Raw genomic sequence first — 25523 nt, 5'->3', positions numbered from 1 at the left:
TACAAGATCAACACATGAGCAGACGGAGTGGTAAAGAAATCCTACAGTATGCTTGCTTTCACCAGTCAGGCCACTGAGTATAAGAGTCAGGAAGTCATGTGGCAGCTTTATAGGACTTTGGTTAGGCCGCATGTGGACTATTGTGTGAAGTTCTGGTCGTCCCATTGCAGGAAGAACGTGGAGGCTTTGGAGAGTGCAGAAGAGGTTTGCCAGATTGCTGTCTGGATTGGATAGTATTAAGTGTAAGGAGAGAAGAGAAGTTGGACAAACTTGTTTTTTTCCTGAAATGTTGGAGATCTGATAGGAGTGCATAAGATTAGGAGAGGCATAGATAGGGTAGACAGTCAGAACCTTTTTTGCAGGGTGGAAATGTCAGAGACTAGAGGGCATAGCTTTCAAGTGAAAGGGACAAAGTTTAAAGGAGATGTGCAGCGCAAGATCTTTTTTACATAGAGCGTGGCGAGTGCAGGGAACGCACTGCCAGGGGTGGTGGTGGAAGCAGATGCAAAAGTGGCATTTAAGAGGCTTTTAGATGTATTTGCAGGGAATGGAGGGATGTGAATCACCTGGAGGCATAGAAATTAGTTTTACCTGGCACCAACATGTTTGGCACAGACATTGCAGGTCAAAGAGCCTGTTCCTGTGTTGTCCTGTTCTATAGTGTGCAGGGAATAGAGAGCTATTGATCAAGCAAAGATTAGTTTAACCAGGCACCATGTGCGGCACAGACATTGTGGTCCTGGGGCCTGTCCTGACATGCTCTGTGTTCAATGTGAATTAGGAGATACTTGTTTGACTCATCACAAGTGGTAACGCATGATGTGACTGCAACACTGTACATTCGCTATAGATACTAGACTTACCTCCTGACAGAACTTCACAATGTTCTCCCACAACTCCTTGGCCTCGCCCTCGTCGGTCTTCCTCCGTGCTTCCACCAGAATGCTCTCCCTCCTCTTCAGTGGCTTGGAGCCTTTCCTCAGCGTCAGGTACTGCTGCGGAGTGTGGCAAGCGGCGCAGTGTTTTGCCTTCAAGTCATTGAGGAGAGTGCAGGCGGGGCAGGACCACTCGTTGGGCTTCTCCCGGGAGCAGGGCTGCTGCACGGGGAAGAGTTTGATGAGCTTGCGTGCGGCTGCAGCCCGGCTCCCACACGCGGGGCAGGCGGACACGCTCACAGCCCTCTCCACGCTGCACTCGGGACACCTGGGCCCTCGCTCGCCCTGGCCGTGCTCTTGGAAACCGTGCAGCTTGGACGTACAGCAGGCAGTGCATTTTTGGACGGCGGTGGGATTTTTCAGAGTGCACTTGGAGCAGGTCCACACAGTGAAGTCAGGGCTGGAGGGGCTGAAGGGGGTGAATCTGACCGAGTCTCCGGTGAGGTCGATGATGTCTCCGGCTCTGGCCACCTTGCAGGCGTCACAATTGGACAGGGCGGCCGAGTTGATGTGGCAGCATGACGTGCACTTCCACTGGCTGGGCGACACCTCCATCTCCTCGTCCAGAACGCTCAGCCTCTTGGCGCAGAACAGTTCCTGCAGCTTGGCGGCGGGTTTGGCCTGTCCCTGGGCCGTGGCCGTGGCCGTGGCCCTGGCGGCGGGGGCCGACGTGCTGGAGGTAGGCGGGGCAGTGGTGTCCGCCGTGGGGGGCGGCTTGGGTTTGGCGGCCGGCGGCACCTCCCTGCGGCTGCGGGGCACCGGGTTGTTCTGAACCAAGGGGGAGAGCGGGCTGAGCACCGGGGACCTGGGGCTGTCGGGGTCGACGGCTGCCTGGCGGGCGGGCGACGGGTCGCTCTCGGGCGGGTCGCTTAGCTGGGGGGTGACCGGCGTTGGTGGGCCCGACGGCAGCTGGAAACCGACCGGCGTCATCACCTCGGGCACCACCAGGGCCTCGGGCGGGATCTTGGGCAGCGAGAGTTTGCGCGGCCCCCCGCATGCCGAGCACGAGTTGGCCGAGGGTGTGTTGTGGAGGGTGCACCGCTGGCAGGCCCAGGCCTTCGACTCGTCCGGCGCCATCTCCTCACAGCTGCTGCCATTGGCGTCGCCGTTGGCCAAGCGGCCCGGCTCCTGCAGGCCGCAGCCCCGCTGCTCCGCCAGGCCCGGCGAGAGGCCGTTGGAGGCGGCGAGGGGAGGCGTGGGCGGCGTGGGGGTCTGCAGGGAGCCGCACACGTCGCACTGCCTCTTGTGCATGGAGTTCCTGAAGGTGCAGCGGGAGCAGGGCCACTGCTGCTCCTCGGTGCTGAGGCGCAGGATGTCGCTGAAGTCGGGCCGCTCCCGCGGGGCCTCGCAGATGGAGCACTGCCGCAACACGCTGGGGTTGAGGAAGGTGCAGCGGGTGCACGGCCACTCGCTCCTCGTTGCCATGTCGCCGTGATCCCGCGCAGCACTGCCGGGAAACAATAACATAGGCAACCATTAATTAGCAATCTGCCATGCTGGTAATTGTCCGAACACTCCCCCACCCTTTCCAAAACACCAATGTCATCCCTGCCACAACCACTCACACGTGGCCATTCGAGCCATGGGGCACCGCACACTGTCAGGCAGCTCAGCTAATTTACACAAGGAGCAAGCCTGCCCTCACCAGGGTCCAACACACAGTGCTGCAGTAACTCAGCGGGTCAGGCAGCATCGCTGGGGAACATGGATAGGTGACCCTTCTTCAGACTGATTGTGGGGGAGAGAGAAGGCTGGGAGAGACAGACCTCCCAACATTTGATTTTGATCAGAATAAAAGGACATACATTTAGAAAGGAGATGAGGAATTTCTTTAGTGAGTTGAGGAATGAGTGAGATGAGGAATTTCTTTAATGAATTTCTTTTATTCATTGCCACAGACGGCGGTGGAGGCCAAGTCAACGGATATTTTTAAGGCGGAGATCGACAGATTCTTGATTAGTAAGGGTGTAAGAGGTTAAGGGGAGGAGGCAGGAGAATGGGGTTGAGATGGAAAGATCGATCAGCCGCGATGGAATGGCGGAGTAGACTTGATGGGCCGAATGGCATTCTGATCCTAGAACTTATGAGCAAACTTATTGCAGAACAGTGATCATTTATCTCATCTTGCCCTTTGATGTCCATTCAACCAGTCTCGTCAAAAACATACAAATAAATCCCTATGTGCTTCCAATCTCTTTAACATCACTGCTAGACAGCACAGTGGTGCAGTTGTATCTTTCAATCAATCAATTTAACTCAATCAATCAAAATGTCGCCAGTTCTTTAATTCTCTCTAACTCTCCCGTGGTTCCAGATTTGTCACTCAGTTACTGGTCCTTTAATGTTCTTTACTCCAGTTACTGTCAAGCCTCTCTGATCGAAAAAAAATGATATAGTTTAAACTTACTAAACTTGATTGATCTATAAAATGGACTCAGGGGTCAAATTTGAAAATAGATTCACTTATTACTTGCCAGGCTTTGTCCCACCCCACCTCTCTTTTCCAACTTTGCCCCCACTACTCTGCCCCCAGTCTGAAAATTGCCTGTCTATTCCCTCCACAGATGCTGCCTGATGCACTGACTTTCTCCAGCACTTTGTGTTGTGCTCAAGATTCTAGTATCTGAAGTTTGTTGTGTCTCTAAAATAAATCGAGACTTCTAAGCCGTTAAAGTAGCAGGGTTCTCAGTGCCATGTAGCAGGGCTGCATTCATTGCAGCTATTAAACCATTGATTGTACTCGTGGATAGTATGATTTGACTGGATAGCATGCAAATAAAGTTTTCCACCGTATCTCAGTACATGTGACCACAATTAACCAACACTAATTTATGCTACTTCTGCTTCTGGTGTCTCTGTTTGTTGTCGTTCGCCTGACTGAGGTCAGTTGACAGGGCTCACCATGGGGAGGTCGACAACATGAGCCCGAGCGCCAGTATGGATACGCAGATGACTTGGCCCTACTGCATTCGGACAGGAGTTGGTCAAATGTGGAGGATGTGCTCTCGGCGGATATGGAACTTGTCGCAGGCTACCTTAAGACCTGGAGGCAAAAGCCACCACAACAGCCTTCCACCTGAACAACAAGGAAGCTCAACGCCAGCTAACCGTCACCCTCAATGAGTCACCCCTATCCTACAACCCATTTCCTACATACCTCGGGGTGAAACTAGATCGACAGCTGACCTACAAGCAACACCTTGAAGCTCTTTGTGCTTAAGTCTCGGCATGGAACAACCTCCTGCGTTGCTTGGCTGGATCGTCATGGGGCGCCAGGACATCTACTCTCTGAATCAGTGCAATTGCACTTGTGTACAGCACCGCTGAGTACCCTGCCCCAGCATGGTGCCGCAGCGCTCATACTAGCAAGCTAGACACCACCCTCAACGAAACCATGCGGACCATCACCGGCTGCCTATGCCCTACCCCGACAGATCTCCTGCCGGTGCACGCAGGTATCGAACACGCCAAGCTCCGCAGAGAGTTCTTCACTCATAGGCTGGTGTGCAAGGCCCCATCGGACGCCAAACATCCTTTGCACCACCTCGCCCAGGATTCACAGCAACTGGGACCTCAACACCTGTCATCTCGTCACCCTTTCTCCCGTCATGCAGCGACCCTCTGTGGCTCCGGTTTCAACATACTAGGAGCATGGAGAACCAGCTGGGAACAGACATCGCAACCTCCTCAATTCACTGTCGCACCGAACACCACAGCCCCACCCGGCTCGGACATGCTCCGCAAAGAGTGGGTCGCCCTGAACCGGCTCCGCACAGGGGTCAGCCGGTTCAATGCCAACATGCATCGTTGGGGGTTGCATTCATCAGCAGCCTGCTGTGGAGCAGACCAGCAAACAGCGCAGCACGTCATTTCCGACTGCGCTTCCTCCATCCCCCTGGTGGAGGGGTAGAGCTCACAACCCTCGACAACTGCACATTGCACTGGCTACAGCGCCTGGAGGGCGTTACATAACTTCTGCTGCCTCAAACGCAAGAAGAAGGAGACCAACACTAATTCTTGGCCTCGATCTGGAATCCTAACCATTGACTGATTATGTGACAATGGTTTCATCAAATGACTCACAGGATAGATGCAGTAATAGTCATACAGCACAGAAACAGTCCCTTCAGCCCAACTTGTCCCTGCCAACTAGGATGTCCCACCTAAACTAGTTCCATTTGCCCACTTTTAGCCCATATCTGTCTCAATCTTTCTTATCCTTTTACCTGTAAATGCTGCTCTAGCACCTGCCTCAACTACCTCCTCTGACAGCGTATTCCATATACTCACCACCAGATGGTGGTGCAAATTTTGCTCCTCCGGTTCCTATTAAATCTTTTCTCTTTCACCTTAAGCCTATGTCCTCTGGTTCTTGATTCCCCTACCCTGTGTAAAAGAGTAAGTCAAAGACTGAGTAACAAAGATGAGACAATTTTGTCTGTCACTATTAAATTACAGCAAGGTTGAAACCTGCTCCTCATTCTACTCCTACTTGAACCAAAACTAAAGACAGCAAGCAGCACCTGACACACAAACTCCCAGTCAACTGCTGGAATATTAATTACTGTGAACTTACCTCACTGGTGCTGCTCTCGGGAAGATATTAAACAATCTCACACAGCACACTTTAGACTGCTTGCTTTCCCAGACAGTGTTTGTGTTTAACCTGAAGGGAATAAATGGAAGCACGATCGAGGTTGACTAGAAGAGAACACTTCCTGCTTAGCCCACTGATCACCGTTCTTTCTGGTTAACTCCTCAACTCCCTGAACACAGTAGTCAGGCTTCTGACTGAACTTGGTACACTAAATTCATCGATCAGCTATTCAATATTCTTCCTGAAACAGAGAGAGGAGAGAGAGAAGTGTACATGACAGTGCACGAGAGTGAGTGCGAGAGTGAGTGAGAGAGTGAGAATGTGAGATGGAGAATGCACGCGTGAGAGAATGAGAGTAAGAAGTAGTGTGTGAGTGTGAAAGAGTGTATGAGAGAGCGATAGAATGAGTCTGAGAGTGAGTGCAAGAGAGTGATAGACTGAGGGAGCGAGACATAAATTCATGCAGAAGGAATATGTCAGAGGGAGTAAGGACAGAAAGCAATTATATCCTGTTCAAACCTCCATCCAACTAGTCTTGGAGATTTAGATATGGGTAATTAATGTTCCACTGTAGTGCAATGATCCTTCTTGGCACCTTGAAGATGTTACATAAATTAAACTTGTTCATGCCATTTTGTAAATCCACCATTGGCAGTTCAGGGCAGAGTGAGGAGCACAAATGAAAAGTGAAAGTAAACGAAGGGAAAAGCAAGTCAGGGCCATTACTGGCTAGAATTTAGTAGATGTACTGATTGGTTACTGGATTACTTGAAATAACCCCAGATGGGGGAGGGGGGCAGGAGAATCCTGGGGAAGTAGAGTCATTCAGCACAGAAACAGGCCCTGTGCACCAACCACCATATCTATCGCAATGGGGCCTCACAGTGGCACAGTCCCAGAGACCTGGGTTAGATCCTGACCTAGGGTGCTGTCTGTGTGGAGTTTGCATGTACCGCTTGTGACTACTTGGCTTTCCTCTGGGTCTCCAGTTTCCTCCCAAATCTCAAAGATGTGCGGGTTTGTAGGTTAATTGGCCCTCTGTAAATTGCTCCAAATGTGCAGGGAGTGGATAAGAACGTGAGATAAGAGAACGAGTGTGAATGGGTGATCAATGGTCGTTGGTGTGGACTCGGTGGGCCGAAAGATCTGTTTCCATGCTTTATTTCTAACCTGAACTAGTTCCATTTGTCTGCGTTTGGCCAATATTCCTACAAAAAAATTCCATCCATGAACCTGTCCAAATGTAATTTAAACATTGTAATTGTACCCACCTCTACAGCTTCCTCTGGCAGCTCATTCCACGTACCCACCTGCTACTGGGAACTACAGTGTGAATGGACATCAGGACATAATGAAGCAGGGCCAAACAAACTCTGAGAGAACTCAGCGACTCAAGCACCATCTGCAGTCTCTTGTGCCTCCGTAATCAGGCAGGGCCTGCGCGAAAGCAAACTGGTGGATCAACACTCAATCCGTAAGGCAGCAGAACTTCTCAAGTCTGCACTGAGTTATCCGCCCAGATTACGGGTTTGAACCCATAACCAATCGATAACCTGATCTGCACCCACAAGTTCCCCAGTGACCTGCTGAATGACTTATATTCAACCGTCATCAAATTGTCCTATGTGTAGGGAATAGGTGCGAAAGTGGGATAACATAGAACTAGTGTGAATGGGTGATTGAAGGTCAGCATGGACTCGGTGGGCCGAAGGTCAGCATGGACTCGGTGGGCCGAAGGTCCTAGTTCCATGCTGTAGCTATCAGTCAATAGCAATTCTCTATTAAAAGAGTGTCACAAAAGTACGACTGTGCGGCAAAATCGGGTCACTGGCCAAAATGACATTCTTGGTCAAAATGGAGATGACACAGATGGAACTGCAGAAACCTGAGCTGCGGACTACAAACTGTCATCCATTTTCTCATTCGCTTGTCAACGTGTCCAATTTCATATTTTGCAAGTTGTTGCTTTTATGGAGTATCTGATTCAATGCTATTAAACCGCATGCAGAGCACCACAGATTTTCACAGTGAAGAATTGAGATGTCAAGATGGTTTGTCAAGCAGCAGCCACAGTTTAAGGAGGTGTGACTCCCTGATCTTTGGAGCACTGCCATTGCACTAATGAGTTCCCTTCAAGAGTCAAGAGTGTTTTATTGTCATGTGTCCCAGATAAAACAATGAAATTCTTACTTGCTGCAGCACAACAGAATATTCCACATGTTACAGGATATTCCTCATCTGAGGTGCAGGGCGAACTGTTACTGCTCATTACAAGATGCAAAGAATTAGAACATTACAGGAACAGGCCCTTTGGCCCACAAGGTCCAAGCCGAATATGATGTCAAGATCAACTCTTATCTACCTGCAGGTGATCCATATTCCATAAGACATAGGAGCAGAATTAGGTTATTCAGCCCATTAAGTCTGCTCCGCCCTCCATTCCCTGCATATCTATGTGCCGATCTAAAAGCCTCTTGAACACCACTATCGTATCGGCCTCCACCACTACCCCAGGCAGCGCTCACCACTCTGTGTAAAAAAACTTGCCCTGCACACCTTAGTAGGATTTGGACAGGCGATGTTTCAGATTGGGACCCTTCTTCAGAAGGAACAGATTGCACATCCAAACATGCTGCAACAGCCACATTAGTTGGGTAAATCCTGTCAATCAGTGGGTGACTTGCAGTATCTCACACTATCTGAACACAGTGTGATAGCATCAAATTAGAAATGATTGGGTTCCTGAACATCCCTGAGGTGCCCTCACTCCAGCACCACAGCCCATCCTTCCTGACACCACAGACCATAAACCATCACCACATAGACACGAGGAACTGTAGAGGCCGTAATCTTGTGTAGAACACAAAGTGCTGGAGTAACTCAGTGGGTCAGGCAGCATCTCTGGAGAGTGTGGATAGCTGACGTTTTGGGTTGGGACCCTTTAGTCTGAATAGCCGTACAGTCACCTATTCAGGATTCAGGATATCTTTATATGTCCATATCCATGTCCTCCAGAGATGTTGCCTGGCCCGCCGAGTTACTCCAGCACTTTGTGTTCTACCTAAGATTCCAGCATCTGCACTTCCTTGTGTCTCCGAATCTTGGGCAGCTCCAACTGCGTGCATTTGTTTCCCCTTCACTGGTTTATGATGTGTGAATGTTCAAATGTGAGGGATCGAACCATTGCCACCTGCTTCCAGGGTCTTCACAGGAACTGGAACATTGATTTCAAAGCTAATATAAAGAAATATATAGCAAAGATATCACTGTTCTCTATGAAAGGAAGTAAAATCAGTTCTCCCATACCTGCCTTTTCATTGTGCACAGCTTCATCGTGTAGGCAGAGCAGCACAACGCCCCCACAACCAGGTGGATTATAACAGGCTCTCCAGCAGTTCGGGAGGGGGGGGGGGGGGAGGGAGGGTGAATGGCTGACTCAGCAGTTCTTCAACCCTCTTAATACAGGGCTGCGAACACTCAACCTTTGTACAAGTTTGTATTCGCCTGTAAGTGGCCCATATACCCCTATGTCTTTTCTCTCCGTATACCTGCCCAAATGTCTTTTGAATATTATAACTGTTATTTGCCTCTACAGGTACTTGATAATAAAGTAACTGTTGCACAGCTGATTACTAATATATTTTATTTTTTGATAGATTTTCCGATGCCACGTTATTTAGATATTCACAAAACATCAAAGGATTTCCACTGGTGTTTCAATGCCTGCTGAAATTTTATAGAAAGTCATTGTGCAGCTCTAAAATGCCAGTTAGTTATTAGAAAAGAGGTTCATACTGTGCTGCGGGCTCTGAATAAGCTGCACGGATGGTGCAGTGCCTCCTGATTGATAACGTGAAGCGGCTTTGCTGTGAAGTGCCGGGGATTTGCCATTTCACACACAGCTGCTCATTAAAACCAACATAGGGCACAACCCACTGCAGGGGAAGCAGCCATCACACTCGCAAACGTGCAGCACATGCGGTGAGTGCATGTCAGGGCCACATGCGTCCAGCTGCAACTGCTTTTGTAATGCTAATGACAAGATGCTCTCGCCTGGCGATCTCACTGGGAGACCAACCATCCATTGTTTATGGGCCACAAGCTATCTGTTGATTACCATCTGATCAAGGCAGCTACACTTTACAACAGGTTCCTGGCCTATCAGGTGCATTGGCACACAAACAAGACATAATAGATCAGTGCAGAAAAGGAGGGGTTGCAGGGAATTGGCCAAATGCAAGCAAATGGGACGCCCAGAATGTCAATTTGGTCATCATGGACAAATTGGGCCAAAAGGCCTGTTCCAATGCTGTTTAGCTCCACGCCTCTATGACATATATACCTGACCAGTCCTATGACCAGCAAAGACAGAGTCACTTGAGGTTTTGTGCTATGTACCTTCAGACTGGAAAAGGGTCCCAACCCAGAACGATATCTGTCCATTTTCTCCACAACTGCTGCCTGACCCACTGAGTTCCTCTAACACATTAGGTTTTGCTGAACTGTTATCACTTTGCCCAGCATATGCACATAGGCTGTATCATTAAATATAATGATTTTGTGAATTAACTGATGACAAATTCAAATGTCAGCACTAAACCTTGCAGAAATTCCCAAATACTGTATGATTTTAAATCCTCCCTCCTATCCCATATACTTAATTTAATTCATGTGCTGACCTGTGATAAATCTCCAGTCTGCCAGGAGCTGCACATGGCACCTGTTTATATACTTTAAAGATTTGCTGCATTTACAATACACTTGATCATTTCAAACCACTCCGAAGTCCAGTGATCTTTAAGGAAAGTAAGTGCAGAAGTCACTTTGCACACAGAGAGATTGACACCAATCTGCAGAAGCTAGAATTCTGAAATAAAAACAGAAAATGTTGGAAACACTCAGGTCAGGCAGCCTCTGTGGAGAGAGAAACAGTGTTCCTGTTTCAGGCCCAAGACCATCAACAGAAAGAGTTAAGCTGATGATCTTGGAATAGGAATACTTTATTGTCACATGTGACTGGGCACAGTGAAATTCTTTGCTTGCATACATAATGTATACAAATAGCGGCCACCTAAAGCGCTGACAAAGTTACAAACACGCCGGCTCCCCCTTTTGTCACTAATCCGCCCGCCCCCCCCAAACAGTTCCCCCATGTCGGGTCCCCATTGTCCATTGTTCTCCCCCCACCTTCCTCACAGCGGTCCCCCCACGCCGGGTCCTCCATTGTTCTTCCCCTCCCCTCTCACGGTGGTCCTCCACACTCTCGTCGACCACGGATCCACCCGCGAGGCATCGCCACCGCCGCGAGACTTCACCACTGCCGAGGCCCCACCGTCGCGAGGCTTCACCACTGCCGAGGCCCCATCGTCGCGAGGCTTCACCACTGACGCCGCCGAAGCCTTACCGCTGCCGCTCCCCACTTCATGCCTCCGCGGTGCCAACCTGGCCCCAGCCGCGGGCTCCGTCGGCCGCTCCGCTGACCCGGACTCCGACCCTCGAGGCCCCGGCCAGGCCCCAACATGGCAATCCGGCCTCTACTAATGGCGGTACAAGAAAGTGCAGATGCTGCAATCTTGAGCAAAACTCAAAAAGTACTAGAGGAACTCAGTTTGAAGAAGGGTCCCACCCTGAAACATTGTTTTACCTCCCCAGATGCTGCCTGGCCCGTTTAGATCATCCAGCACTTTGTGTTTTGCTAATGATCTACTAATTGCACTTGGTCCTGCTGGCAAGTGGAGGAATGGTGGCCAAGATTCTGGGAGAGCTGCTGAGGGTGATGTGAGATCTCTGTTGTCAACCTGACTGAGGAGGCATTGCCTTAACGTAATGCATCACATTTTATGCAAAAAGTAAATTATGAAAGCTGCGAATTAATAAACAGGCCCTAAGGGGCAAAAGAGCTGGTGCAAAAAGATTTAGTAGTGACCTTTTTATATCCAGTTTGATTAAACAATAGTCCTTGATTATATAATTGTAGTTATAGTATTCCACTTCCAAATTCCATCAATTTATTGCACCAATTAATTTATGAGATGTGGGTCCCAGAACGACATACGTGAACATAAATACATTAATTGAATGAAGAGAGAATATCTTTTGGTATTTAGAGATATAAATATGCACCAGCTTATAATGTATTACACCTCAGCGCAACTTGTCAGAATTTGTGTGAAATACAATAAAGCACGTTGATGCATTTATACTGTAAGTGCATGCTGCTAGTCAAATTGCCTACACGCATTTCCAGAGAATTAAAACAGGAACTTCATTAGAACCTTAATTTAGCAATGTATTCCAAACCTTTTCACAGAAGTGTTACCAAACAAAAGTTGATACCTAACCTCATCAAGCAACATTATGGCTAAAGGACATATTGATGCTGAGCTAGGGGTTAGGTGCCGTGGGTAGGGCTTCAAGGAAATGGAGAGGTTCAGGGAGGGGATTGTCAGACTTGGAGCCCAGGTAACCAAGGCTTCCAGTGGTGGAAATGTGGAAAAATAGGGATGTACACGATGCCAGAGTTGGAGAAGGATCGATATATGATCAGGTTGTTGGACTGAAGGGAGTTGTAGAGACGTGATATACTAAAGCCCCTGGAAAGGACCCAAAGGTCTTTAAATAGTTTAGCAGTAAAAGCAAGACCCAAGGCCCTTTATCCATACAGATGAAGGTGGTTTTACATTTATGCTGGCCTTGGTGATGGGAAGGCCTCTCAATCAGCTGATTTTGTAAGAGTTGCTATTTTGTTGTCCAAATGTCTTTCAGGGACCGCCATTGTACCCACATTTACAGCTTGTTCTGGCAGCTCGATCCGTGTATACGCCATCCTTTGCATGCTGAAATTGCCCCCTCGGGTCTCTTTTAAATCTTCCCCCTCTCACCTTGAACCTATGCCCTTTAGTTCTGGGCTCCTCTGCCATTGGAAGAAGACGTGCCCTTATCTATGCTCCTGCTGATTTTGTGTACCTCTGTAAGGTCCCCCATCAGCCACCTGTGCTCCAGGGAAAAAAATCCCAGCCTCTCCTTATAACTCAAGGCTTCGAGTCCCAGTAGTATCCCGGTGACTTCTTCCTGCACCACTTCAGCTTAACGACATTTTTCCCAGAGCAAGGTGGCCAAAACTGTCATGAATACATGGATAGGAATGGTTTAGAGAGATATTGGTCAACATGGGCAAATGGAACTAACTAGGATGGCATGGATGAGTTGGGCCAAAATGGCTGATTTTGTACTGTATGACCGCAATGTGCTCAATACTTTTACGGATGAAGGTAAGTGTGCCAAACAAAATGCATAACAGTTACTTGCTCAGCCTACTCTGAGACTTTAGAGATACAGCATGAAAACAGGTTCTTCAGGCCACCGAGTCCATACTGACCAGCGATCCCCATACACTAGCACTATCCTACACACGACGAACGATTTACAATTTTACAAAAACCAATTCACTTACTAAAGTCACGACCTCTACCATGAAAAAGGACACGGGCTGTCGGATTTTTAAATGATTTATTGCAAGATATAACATGGAAACAAACCCTTCACCCACCAAGTGCACGCCGACCTTCGATCACTATTCACACTAGTTCTATACAAACCACGATCACTATTACCCACAGGTCTCCCTTCAGGTCACACATACAAGTACACTGCCTCGCCTGTATTGCTGCTGGGTTTATAGAACATGGAACAGCACAGCAAAGGACAGTCCTTTGGCCCACCGTGTCTGTGATGGACATGATACTAAATTAAACTAATCTGCTTTGCCTGCATGTATTGAACATAGAACAGCACAAAATGCCGGCCCTCCCTCTCCAACAACACTATTGGAGCGTCATGTCCAGAACTGCAAGGTTCACATCCACCCTCTCAAAGGCCTTCCGGGTCGGATAATTCATACTAGCTTTCCCACTGATGCCTGCGTCCCATAAAGTTATGTAACAAAAGGAGGCCCTCACAGATAATGACACCCATTTCAGAGCTGCACAAATGGGGAAGGTGTGCGGTGTTGGCGAGCTCCACACCGAGGCAGCTGCAGTCCCACTAGTGTTTGTGGAGCAGAGCCACCCAGAGCTCCAATTAAATCACCGCGAGTCACTTTGCGTTTGGAATCCGAGAGCTTGTTCATGTTCTGACACAGGCACGCTGTGCCAGCTTTTATTTTGCCTGAAGCCAAACAGAGAGTGCAAATTCAAGTGAAGATTGAAAAACCTAGCCCGTGACAAGGGACTGAAAAGGCAAGGTGGCCGTGAAACACAGAGAAATTAAAAGACAATGAATGAAGCGCATCAGTCCTTGCAATTAATTTACAATAAAATGCGTATTTTGTCTATCCCTCCGCGGTATGCAGCTGTACCACTGCACTGCGACACTCCGCACGAGACAGAGCCAAGCTTCCCCTCCCTTCCTCCAGGAGACTGGCAGAGCAACTATGGTAGCGACCTTCCAGAATGGATCTGCACAGTTCCAGGATCACCACCACCCTGCCTTCCATTCAAAATCAACACTAACTTAACAAGATTTAAAAATGGGGCTCACCCTGACTTTACTATTCTCAGCTAAGACGGCGTAAGCCTCATGCAAGAGTGGTTGGAGGAGAAAAATCATCCAAGAATTCGGCTTCACTGAGGCACCCAAGGGCTCGGCAAGGAAAGCTCTTTCAGAAGAAGGAGGTGCGTGCGGTGCACCAGTCTGGAGTAGGCTCCCGACCTGTCCATTCCCTCCACAGATGCTGCCTGACCCGCTGAGTTCCCCCAGTGGTTGCTGTCAAACACAAAGAGCTGGTGAAACCCAGAGGCACCATCTACAGAGGGAATGGACAGACGACGATTTGGCTCAGGATCCTTCTTCAGACTCCAGGAAATTCAGACCCAGTCTGAGAAGAGGTCCTGACCTGAAACATCGTCTGTACATTTCCCTACACAGATGCAGCCAGACCCAACTGAGTTCCTCCAGCACTTTGTGTTTTGCTCGATTCCAGCGTCTGCAGTTCCGTGACTCCACCTTACACTGTTCATGATCACTGAACACACGAGCATGGGAAGCAGCAGGAGGAAGAGCCAAATCCCTCGACAAAATCCCTCATGATAGACCGATCCTGAAGATAAAGGGACATGGGATCCATGTTGATTTAGAAGGTTGGATGCAAAATTTGTGGGGTGAAGGGTCTGTTCCTGTGCTGAAACTAAAAGAAGATTTCCAATTCTATCCCCCTCTCATCGTTGAAGTGTTGGTTCTTTATTGGGTTCACAGTCATCAGACAAACAGGATGGAGACACAAGAGACTACAGACGCTGGAATCTAGAGCAGAAGATAAACTGCTAGAGGAACTCAGCATCTTGAGTAGCATCTGTGGATGACTATCAGCACCCCTTTGCCTCCACAGATGCTGCTTGGCCCATTGAGTTCTTCCAACAGCTGATGTTTTTGATCCAGGGAGCCAACAGTACTCTGATACACTGTAAGTGCTAGGGAGAGAAAAAAACAAGAGACACCACAAAGGTAACTGACTTTCAACATCTGCACATGCAGGAACTTGCCAGCCATGAGGAATGGGAACCTGGACTGGGAGATTGATTTGATAAGTTAACCCATTAACTTTATGATCTATTCTGATGCGAGGGAAAATGAACCGTGCTGACTTATTTTGCTGTACCTTAGTCAGAAGCTTAAAAGCAGAGTTTCCACCGTATTGATTAAGCGCACAGCTGCTTGAGAAGGGTTCACATTCTCACACGCCTCGGATTATGACGGGTCAGGAGGTTTGTATCAGGGGACAGACGGCATGCAATCAGTTGGAGAAACAGCGGAAGCCATCCTGACCTCTGGGTTTGTTCTGTCAATCAATCAGACCTTGGTTGACTTACATCTTGACTCCAATTACCTGTAATGGTTCCACATCCCTCAATATCGTCCCTTAATAAAAAAACTATCCTTTTAGTTTTGTATTTTCTGTTGTTGGGAAGTTGCTGACAAGATTCCCAGGATTCCATGGCTCTTTATGTGACATCACTTCTGCATGAAAAGTGCTGGAGTAACTCAGTGGGTCATGCAGCATCTCTGGAGAACATGGATAGATGATGTTTTGGGTCTGGACTCGAAACATCACATATCCATGTTCTCCAGAGATACCTGACCTGCTGAGTTACTCCAGCACTTTGTCTTTTTTAAAAATTTAAACAAGCACCTGCGGTTCCTTGTGTCTCCATCACCTCTGCATGTCCTGGTTCTAGTATTGAGCATCTAACCCTTTGTTCTGAATTTCACTCCAGAGGAAATAGTTTCCAACCATCTACCCTTCACCATCTTCAAAACTTAAACCATTCCTCAGGTCTCCTGCTTTGTCTGGAAAACAAGCTCACACCATGTCACCTGATTTTATAATTTAAGTCATCCAGCCCCAAAATTATTCTGGTGAATCCATTACAAACCCACTGATATCTGCTTTTTGAAACGCCAGGCTCCATACTGAGTGCAAACTCGAAATAATCCAAACAGAGCCTGTGGCATAACTGCTACTGCTTTTAGTTTAGATTATTATTATCATGTATCCTGAGGTTTACGTGAAAAGTTTTTTTGTTGCTTGTTATCCAGTCAGCCGAAATACTATACATATTACAATCAAGCCGTCCACAGAGTACAGATACGGGAGAAAGGGATTAACGTATAGTGCAAGATAAAGTCCAATTAATGATAACTTGAGAGTCTCCAATGAGGTAGATGGTAACTCAGGACCGCTCTCCAGTTGGCGATAGGATGGTTCAGTTGCCTGATTATAACTGGGAAGAAACTGCCCCTGAATCTGGAGGTATGTAGTTTCACACTTCTGTACCTCTAGCCTGATGTGCAATGTTCATACAATGAAAGCTACCACCCCAATGGCTCCTTCACACTATTTGTACCTGTCCATGAATTAATCCAAATGGATACATAATAAGGGTCTTGTGTGCCTGCTCCACCATTCCATACTACTACAGTAGATCACCTATCCCAGTACCGTATTCCACTATCCTCCCTATACCCCTCGGCCATTTGGCATTGAGAAATGTATACATTTCCTTCTTAAATATATTCAGCGACTTGGCCTCCACAGCCCTCTGTGGTTGCAAATTGCACAAGTTCTCACTGTTACCATGAAGACATTCCTCGTCATTTGAGTCCTAAATCATTTTCTCTATATCCTGAGACTTCGACCTCTCGTCCTGGACAGCCAGCCAGGGAAACATTGACCCTGCACCCTATTTATCTAGCTTCCCCAGAATTTTGTACGATTCAATTAGATCTTTTGCATTTTTCATCAAATTAATCCTTCCTGTAGACGCTCTGACAGTTCTGCTATCCCGTGAATCCGTCTGGTGAACTTTCATTGCATTCTCTCTCAGGCAGATATGCCTTTCCTTAGGTAAGGCAACAAAAACTGCCATAATATCCCAGAGGTGGTCATACTAAGGCCTCAGATAATTATAGCACAATGTATTTGTTCTTGTACTCAAATCCCCCAGCTATAAAGGCCATAGTACCATTTGCTTTCTTGAATGATTTGAATCAATTCTTTTCTCGTGATTTCTGCTTGCACATCCCGAAAGCTCTCTGCTGCTGCAAATTCCCAGCTGGAAATATATTGTTCACTTCTTTTAGGATTAAAATGGGTAAGGTTACATTCAAATTTTGTAGCCTAACAAATGTAGATTTGGCACAACAACAATGAATATAAACGTACCCCAATGACTGATGAATTACAGTAGCAAACACATACATGAATACACCCCAACTTACACACAAAGTCAAAATAGCTCGTCTAGCCAACAATCAGCCTATTAGGGAACCCCCTTGCCGGCCCCGATTGTCCTGTTTTTTTCTTCTTGCTTCCAGTTTGCCCCCCCATTTCAATCAGTCAGAAGAAGGATCCTCACCTGAAACACCATCTGTCCATTTTCTTCAGAGATGTTGCCTGACCTGCTGAGTAACTCCAGCATTTTGTGTCTATCCTACACATCTAGTCAGGTGTGTACCAGTGTGAATGTCAGATGAAATTTAACTCTGACAAGTGTGAAGTGGTGCATTTTGGTAAAACCAGAATTTATAGAGGAAGTGGGAGGGTCCTGAAGAGTATTGTGTGGTGAAGAATGTGTTTCGCACGCTTGCCTTCATTGGTCAGATTATTGAGCACAGGAGGTAGAGCATCATGCTACAGCTGTACAAGGCAAGAATTGGAGCATTGTGTGCAGGTCTAGCCACCCTGCTATACGAATGATGTCATTAGCCTGGAAAGGTTCACCAGGATGTTAGCTGGACTCGACGGCGAGTTATAAGAAGAGGCTGGATAGGCTGGGACTTTTTCCCTTGGAACGTGGGAGGCTGAGGGATGACCTTACAGAAGTGTGCAAAATAATGGGAGGCATAGATAAGGTGAATAATCAGTCTTCTTCCCAGGGTAAAGGAATCCAGAAGCTGAGAATGTAGGTTTAAGGTGAGAGAGAAAACATTTCATAGATACCAGAGGGTGGTGCAAGTATGGAATGAGTTGCCAGAGGATGCTGTGGAGGTGGTGCTTAAAAGACAATTTTGGGCCATTTAGGACTGAGATGAGGAAAAACTTTTTCACCCAGAGAGTTGTGAATCTGTGGGATTCTCTGCCATAGAAGGCAGTGGAGGCCAATTCACTGGATGGTTTCAAAAAAAGAGTTAGATTTAGCTCTTCGGGCTAACGGAATCAAGGGATATGGGGAAAAAGCAGGAACGGGATACTGATTTCGGATGATCAGCGATGATCATCGCTGGTGCTGGCTCAAAGGGCCGAATGGCCTATTCCTGCACTTATTTTCTAGGTTTCTATGTTTCTAGTTCAGCACTAAGCCCGGCTGGCACGAACAAGTTGGGCCAACAGGTCTGTTTCCATGCTGTATTATTCGATGACTTCATTCTGTTTTACAGTGAGTCACAATGCCGCACCCAATCCCTTCAATTTTGTTCACAAGTCTACAGATAATAATGTGAAGGACAAGACTGTGGAAATATTGTGCATATTTGATGCCTGATAAACTGGGACAAAAAAATGGAGACCATCTCACAGATTGTGCCCTGTGTTGTGAGATTCAGTCAGCATCATGCGAGAGAGTAATGTCAGGTACTTATGGTCAGCAGTGAACCGCAGCCAATGCTACATCCCTCCCAAATCCCCTTGTACACAATGACAGCCAACATTATCTCTTGATGTGCAAACTGCTCATATGGAAATGGACGCAATTACCCTGATGATTGGATACCTTTGAAAAGCCACCTCCAGCAAGGAGTTCATCGGAGCTTGGATTTGAAGAATGTAGCAGACGTAAGTTATTCATCAAGTGAGCAACGTTATGTTTTCACCATCAGATTGAACATCAGATGTCAAAGTAGAACATAACAGAACAGCACAGCACAGAAACAGGCCTTTCGTCCCACAATGTCTATGCCGAACACGATGCCAAGATAAACTAATCTCCTCTGCCTGCACATGGTCCATATCACTCCATTCCCTGCATATCCATGTGCCTATCTCAAAGCCTCTTAAACACCACTATAGTATCCGCCTCCATCGCCACCCCTGGCAGCGTGTTCCAGGCCCCCACCATCCTCTGCGCAAAAATATCTGCCCCGCATATCTCCTTTAAACTTTGCCCTCTCTCCCTACACCTAATATTCTCTACTCTGTGACATTTCCACCCTAGGGAAAAGGCTCTGACTGCATCTCCCGTCGAAGCCTCATAGGTTTTATATGCTTCTACCAGGTATTATTTATGCTCCATTTTCCAGCATCAGTTCCTGCCCACATTGGCTTGGTGCAGTCTTGAAATGTGAAAACACTCCTCTGATCAATGCCACCTTATAAAATGACATTTCTTTCATCCTTTCGTCAACACCAAGCCAAATTCAGATCTTGGCTGCGATTTGGATTACACAAAGCTCCCTCATCAGACGGAAGTACCTGGGGTTCCTCCTGGGTAAATACTCTGCTGTCTTTTGCTTAAAATTGACAAACATGAACCAGCTCACCAAAGTAAGCCAACGAAAAGGCATTTCCACGGAATTTAGGTGTAACGTTTTGGTAGAGAATATCTACCACTGCCAACACCTCTGGAAAAGCAGTCATTAAGCTGTTTATATTAAAGGCAATCTACATTTACTGAATGCTTACAATGAAAATTAGTTTAAAGAGTCTTTAAACTTGATTTAATTTAAAAGGGAAAGAGGCCAAGTTGGAATAGAAGGGATCTATATGACAGTTTGGAAGGTAGATGAATCAAAGACGAATTAAGGAAAATGTAATTTGAGAGATAGTAAATATTTTCACGTGAACATCTCAAAATCTGCCAGTCTCATTGAAGCCCATTACCATCTACTCTTCCCTTTATAACATTTCCAAGTTAAGTGTCATCTGCCAGATTTGAAATTCTGCATATCTAGTTCATTAATACCCTGGTCGTTCCTTCTTCACCTGCTCCCAGAAGGTGCAGAAGCTTGAAAGTGCGCACCATCAGACTCAAGAACAGCTTCTTCCCCACTGTTATCAAGCTTCTGAATGGTCCTTCCATAAGCTAGGGTACTGTCCGATTCACCTCTACCCCATTGAGGACATTGGACTTTGTCTCTAGAACTGATGCGCTACAATGCTGAGAACTATATTCTGCACTCTGTATCTTCCCCTTTGCTCTGTCTATTGTGCACCAGGGTACACGTGACACGTGTCCAGATTAGAAAAGCAACCTGCACTTCCACTCTGTCCTATGCCAATATTGCATCCAGACTGTCACCTTTATTTTATGGGCTTCAATCTGCTGCACAGCTGATTATGCATTACTTTATCAAATGTCTTTCAAAACGTTCATATCCACATTAACCACACTCCCCTAACCAACCCTCTGTCTTGCCTCATCAAATCACTCAAATAGGTTCGTCAAAGACGATTTACCTTTAATAAAGCTTTTCCTTATTGATCTTCACATCTAATGTCTATTAATTTTGGCCTTGATTGTCAGTTCCAGCCGCCGACCAATGTTGAATTGATTGGCTTGTTTTATCCTTTTATATTTTTGAACAAGAGTATAGCATTTACAATAACATTGATAGGAGTTATTTATATTGGAATATTGTGTATGGCTTAAATCAAGACATTGCAAATGAATACATCATTAATGGAGACAACCTGCATATTGACTAGGTTATAGATTTTTATATAGACCATAACCTAGTCCATATATAGACTAGGTTATAGACAATACAATACATATAGTCTATATAATAGTCTATTCTATATTATTAGCTGAATGGATGCATTTGCTGTAATGTTGATGAACCAGCGAGGGGAATATGACTTTGGATCTTGTTTTATGCAGCAAGAAGGGAGTTGGTTGCTGTCACGAGGTGTTTGGGGAAGAGTGGCCAGAATGTGATAGAAGTGGCTCTGCAAGTAAAGTGGTTCCATGCAAAATTAAGATCTTAAATCTAAACAGAGGAGAGGTGGCTGTGATTGATTGGGATAATATGTTGGAAGTCACAATGGTGGAAGGCAATGTTTGCATTTATTGAAATAATGCACAATTGCAAAATAAAAACTCCTGAAAGGCATAAAATAAACAAAAGAAAAAGGTTGCTGAGCAAAATAAATGAAAGATGAATCAAGAGGATGCTTATAAAGTTGTCAGAAGAAACAGTAGTCTGAGGACTGGTGGCATTTGAGAAGCCAGTTTGGACAACCAATGAAGTGATTAATAAAGACAAGATAGAATATGTATAGACTAGCAAGAAACATAGCGGCAGACTGCAGGAGATTTTCTCGGTATGTAAAAGGGAAGAGACAAGTTCAGGTCAAAATGGGCTCTTTGCAGGCAGAGACAGGTGGGTTTGTAATGGGGAATAAGGCAACAGTAGAGGAATACAACAATGGCTTTGGCCCTACCTTCACGGAAGTAATCACACACAACCTGATAGTGTAGTCAAGAGTTTACTGCGAATGAGGAACTAAAGGAACTTAAACAAGAAATAGTATTAGAGATGTGGTGAGCTTGAAGGCTGATAATCCTAGGGATCTGATGATCCACAGCCCAGAGAAAGACCTAGCTTCAGAGATCATAGAAACATAGAAAATAGGTGCAGGAGAAGGCCATTTGGCCCTTCGAGCCAGCACCACCATTCATTGTGATTGGCTGATCATCCACAATCAGTAACCTGTGCTTGCCTTCTCCCCATATCCCTCGATTCCACTAGCCCCTAGAGCTCTATCTAACTCTCTTTTAAATTCATCCAGTGAATTGGTCTCCACTGCCTTCTATGGCAGAGAATTCCACAAATTCACAACACTCTGGGTAAAAAAGTTCTTCTCACCTCAGTTGTAAATGGCCTCCCCTTTATTCTTAGACTGTGGCCCCTGGTTCTGGACTCCCCCAACATTGGGAAAAAAAATTCTGCATCTAGCTTGTCCAGTCCTTTTATAATTTTATATGTCTCTATAAGATATCCTCTCATCCTTCTAAACTCCAGTGAATACAAGCCCAGACTTTCCAATCTTTCCTCATATGACAGTCTCTCCATCCCAGGGATTAACCTCGTGAACCAAAGCTGCACTGCCTCAATAGCAAGGATGTCCTTCCTCAAATTAGGAGACCAAAACTGCACACAATACTCCAGATGTGGTCTCACCAGGGCCCTATACAACTGCAGCAGGACTTCCTTGCTCCTATACTCAAATCCTCTCATTATGAAGGCCAACATGCCATTAGCTTTCTTCACTGCCTGTTGTACCTGCATGCTTACTTTCGGTGACTGGTGTACAAGGACACCAAGGTCTCGTTGCACTTCTCCTTTACCTAATCTAACCATTGAGATAATAATCTGCCTCTTTGTTTTTGCCGCCAAAGTGGATAACCTCACATTTATCTACATTATATTGCATCTGCCATGCATCTACCCACTCACTCAACCTGTCCAAGTCACCCTGCAACCTCCTAACATCCTCTTCGCAGTTCACACTGCCACCCAGCTTTGTGTCATCTGCAAATTTGCTAGTGTTACTTCTAATTCCATCATCCAAATCATTAATATATATTGTAAATAGTTGCGGCCCCAGCACCGAGCCTTGCGGCACTCCACTCGCCACTGCCTGCCATTCCGAAAAGGACCCGTTTATTCCTACTCTTTGCTTCCTGTCTGACAACCAATTCTCTATCCATGTCAATACCCTACCCCCAATACCATGTGCTCTAATTTTGCTCACCGTGTGGGACCTTATCAAAGGCTTTCTGAAAGTCTAGATACACTCCATCCACTGGCTCTCCTTCATCCATTTTACTTGTCACGTCCTCAAAAAAATCCAGATTAGTCAAGCAGGATTTCCCCTTCATAAATCCATGCTGACTTGGACCAAACCTTTTACCGCTATCCAAATGCACCGTTATTACTTCTTTAATAATTGACTCCAGCATGTTCCCCACCACCGATGTCAGGCTAACTGGTCTGTAATTCCCCGTTTTCTCTCTCGCTCCTTTCTTGAAAAGTGGAACAACATTAGCTACCTTCCAAACCACAGGAACTGATCCTGAATCTATTGAACGTTGGAAAATGATCACCAATGCGTCCACGATTTCTAGAGCCACCTCCTTAAGTACCCTGGGATGCAGACCATCAGGCCCTGGGGATTTATCAGCCTTCAGTCTCATCAGTCTACCCAATACTATTTCTCGCCTCATGCAAATTTCTATCAGTTCCTCTGTCTCCCTAGATCTTCTGTCCTCTAGTACATCTGGGAGATTGTTTGTGTCTCCTTAGTGAAGACAGATCCGAAGTACCAGTTCAACTATTCTGCCATTTCCTTGTCACCCATAATAATTTCACTCGATTCTGCCTTCAAGGGACCCACATTTGTCTTTACTAATCTTTTTCTCTTAACACACCTGAAGAAGCTTTTACTGTCCTTCTTTATATTCTTGGCCAGCTTTGCTTCGTACCTCATCTTTTCAGCCCGTATTGCCCTTTTTGCTATCTTCTGTTGTCCTTTAAAAGTTCCCAATCCTCTGGTTTCCCGCTACTCTTTGCGAAGTTATACATCTTTTCTTTTAGTTTTATTCCATCTCTAACTTCCCTTGTCAGCCACGGTTGCCTCTTACTCCCCTTAGAATCTTTCTTTCTCTTTGAAATGAAATGATCCTGCATCTTCTGGATTATGCCCAGAAATACCTGCCATTGCTGTTCCACTGTCATTCCTGCTAGGATCCTTTTCCATTCGACCTTGGCCAGCTCCTCACTCTTGCCCATTGTTCAACTGTAACACTGACATTCCTGGTTTAACCTCCCTCTCAAATTGCAGGTTAAAACGAATCATATTACGGTCACTACCTCCAAGCGGTTCCTTTACCTTGAGTTCCCTTATTAAATCTGGTTCATTGGACAACACTAAATCCAGAATTGCCTTCTCTCTGGTAGGCTCTAGTACAAGCTGCCCTAAGAATCCATCTCGGAGGCACTCTACAAACTCCCTTTCCTGGGGTCCAGAACCAGCCTGATTTTCCTAGTCTACCTGCATGTTGAAATCCCCCATAACCACATTGGCATTACCTTTGTTACATGCCAATTTTAACTCCTGCTGCAACTTACACCCTATATCCAGGCTACTGTTTGGGGGTCTGTAGACAACTCCCATTAGTGTCTTCTTACCTTTTCAATTCCTCAACTCTATCCACAGTGACTCTACATCGTCAGTCCCAACGTCACCCAACGCAAGGGACTGAATTCCATCCCTCACCAACAGAGCAACCCCACCTCCTCTGCCCACCTGCCTGTCCTTTCTATAGGATGTATAACCCTGAATATTCAGTTCCCAGGCCTGATCCTTCTGCAGCCACGTCTCTGTAATCCCCACAATGTCATATCTACCAATCTCTAACTGAGCCTCATGTTCATCCACTTTACTTCTTATACTTCACGCATTCATATATGGTACTTTTAATCCTTTGCTCATCTCTCTTTTCACATCGATTCCTATTGCACTTGTCCATTCTCTCCTATTTCTTTGTGAGCTTTCTGTCCCATTAATTCTGGGGTCTATCTTAACTTTTCCTATACTCTCTTTCCCTTTAACTCCATCCTTGACTATCCCATTTGAAACCCCCTCCCTACTATTTAGGGGGGGGGGGTGTTTCAAATGGGAGAGTCAAGGATGGAGTTAAAGGGAAAGAGAATATAGGACAATTTCTGAAGAAAGGGAGTGACTCGAAAACCTGCCTGTCCATTTTCTCCACAGATGCTGCCTGACCCACTGAGTTCCTCCAGCACTTTATGTTTTGGCTTTAGAGGGAGTGGCTGCTCTGTTTCTCATTTTCCAAGGTTCGACAGATTCTGGAATTGTTGCTGTGGGTTTGAGCACAGTCAGTGTGACTCCACTCTTTAAGAAAGGAGGAAGAGAGAAAACTCGGAACTACCAACTGTTAACTTAATATCGGTGGTTGGTTAAACGATGCTGAGGTGGAAGATCTTCTTTGATGTTGATCAAAGTAGGAGCAGGCTCCAATAGGGCCAGATCTCCTCTGATTTAATCATTCGCATCAGGATGTTCTCTTTCTTCCCGTATCCTCTCTTCACATCTCCCTCCTCTTCCACAGACCACCTATACCTAACACTGCCCTCTCCACCCAAGGGTGTACTCTAGACCCATCTCCGTTTGTCTCTTGGAACTGTAGCGTGGAATCAGGAGCCATTACAGGAGATACGTCTTCAGTGAAGGTAGAATAAAAGTGATTAGTTGGGATTGGTGCAATAATGTGTGCGTGAAGGCAGCAATGGTGTTCCAGGCTCCTGACAAAGGATGAAATGGGGCCAGTCAGCCATGATTGTCAGGATCACAGTTCTGGGAGCCCACTTAAATGCACGTCTTCTGTCGCATGGTTCCTCTCCAGAGGGTATTGTGGCCTGCTTTATCAGAGGCCAAAAAAAACGTCAGTTTGAAAAGTCCGGGAGCAGAGCAA

The 25523-nt window shown here is 46.4% G+C and overlaps 1 protein-coding gene across 1 annotated transcript in view; it reads right to left on the bottom strand.

Annotated features, from left to right (window-relative positions):
• capn15 (calpain 15) overlaps window positions 1-25523 on the bottom strand; it is a 144216-nt gene that overhangs the window by 38628 nt on the left and 80065 nt on the right. The window contains 1 exon segment of the mRNA XM_078418020.1: window positions 864-2382. Within this exon segment, the coding sequence (XP_078274146.1) occupies window positions 864-2382 (1519 nt within the window).

This window comes from Rhinoraja longicauda, chromosome 21, assembly GCF_053455715.1.
Source record: "Rhinoraja longicauda isolate Sanriku21f chromosome 21, sRhiLon1.1, whole genome shotgun sequence".
Classification (NCBI taxonomy): Eukaryota; Metazoa; Chordata; class Chondrichthyes; order Rajiformes; family Arhynchobatidae; genus Rhinoraja; species Rhinoraja longicauda.
The sequence above is the reverse complement of the archived record's forward strand: the minus strand, read 5'-3'. Positions and strand labels throughout refer to the sequence as shown.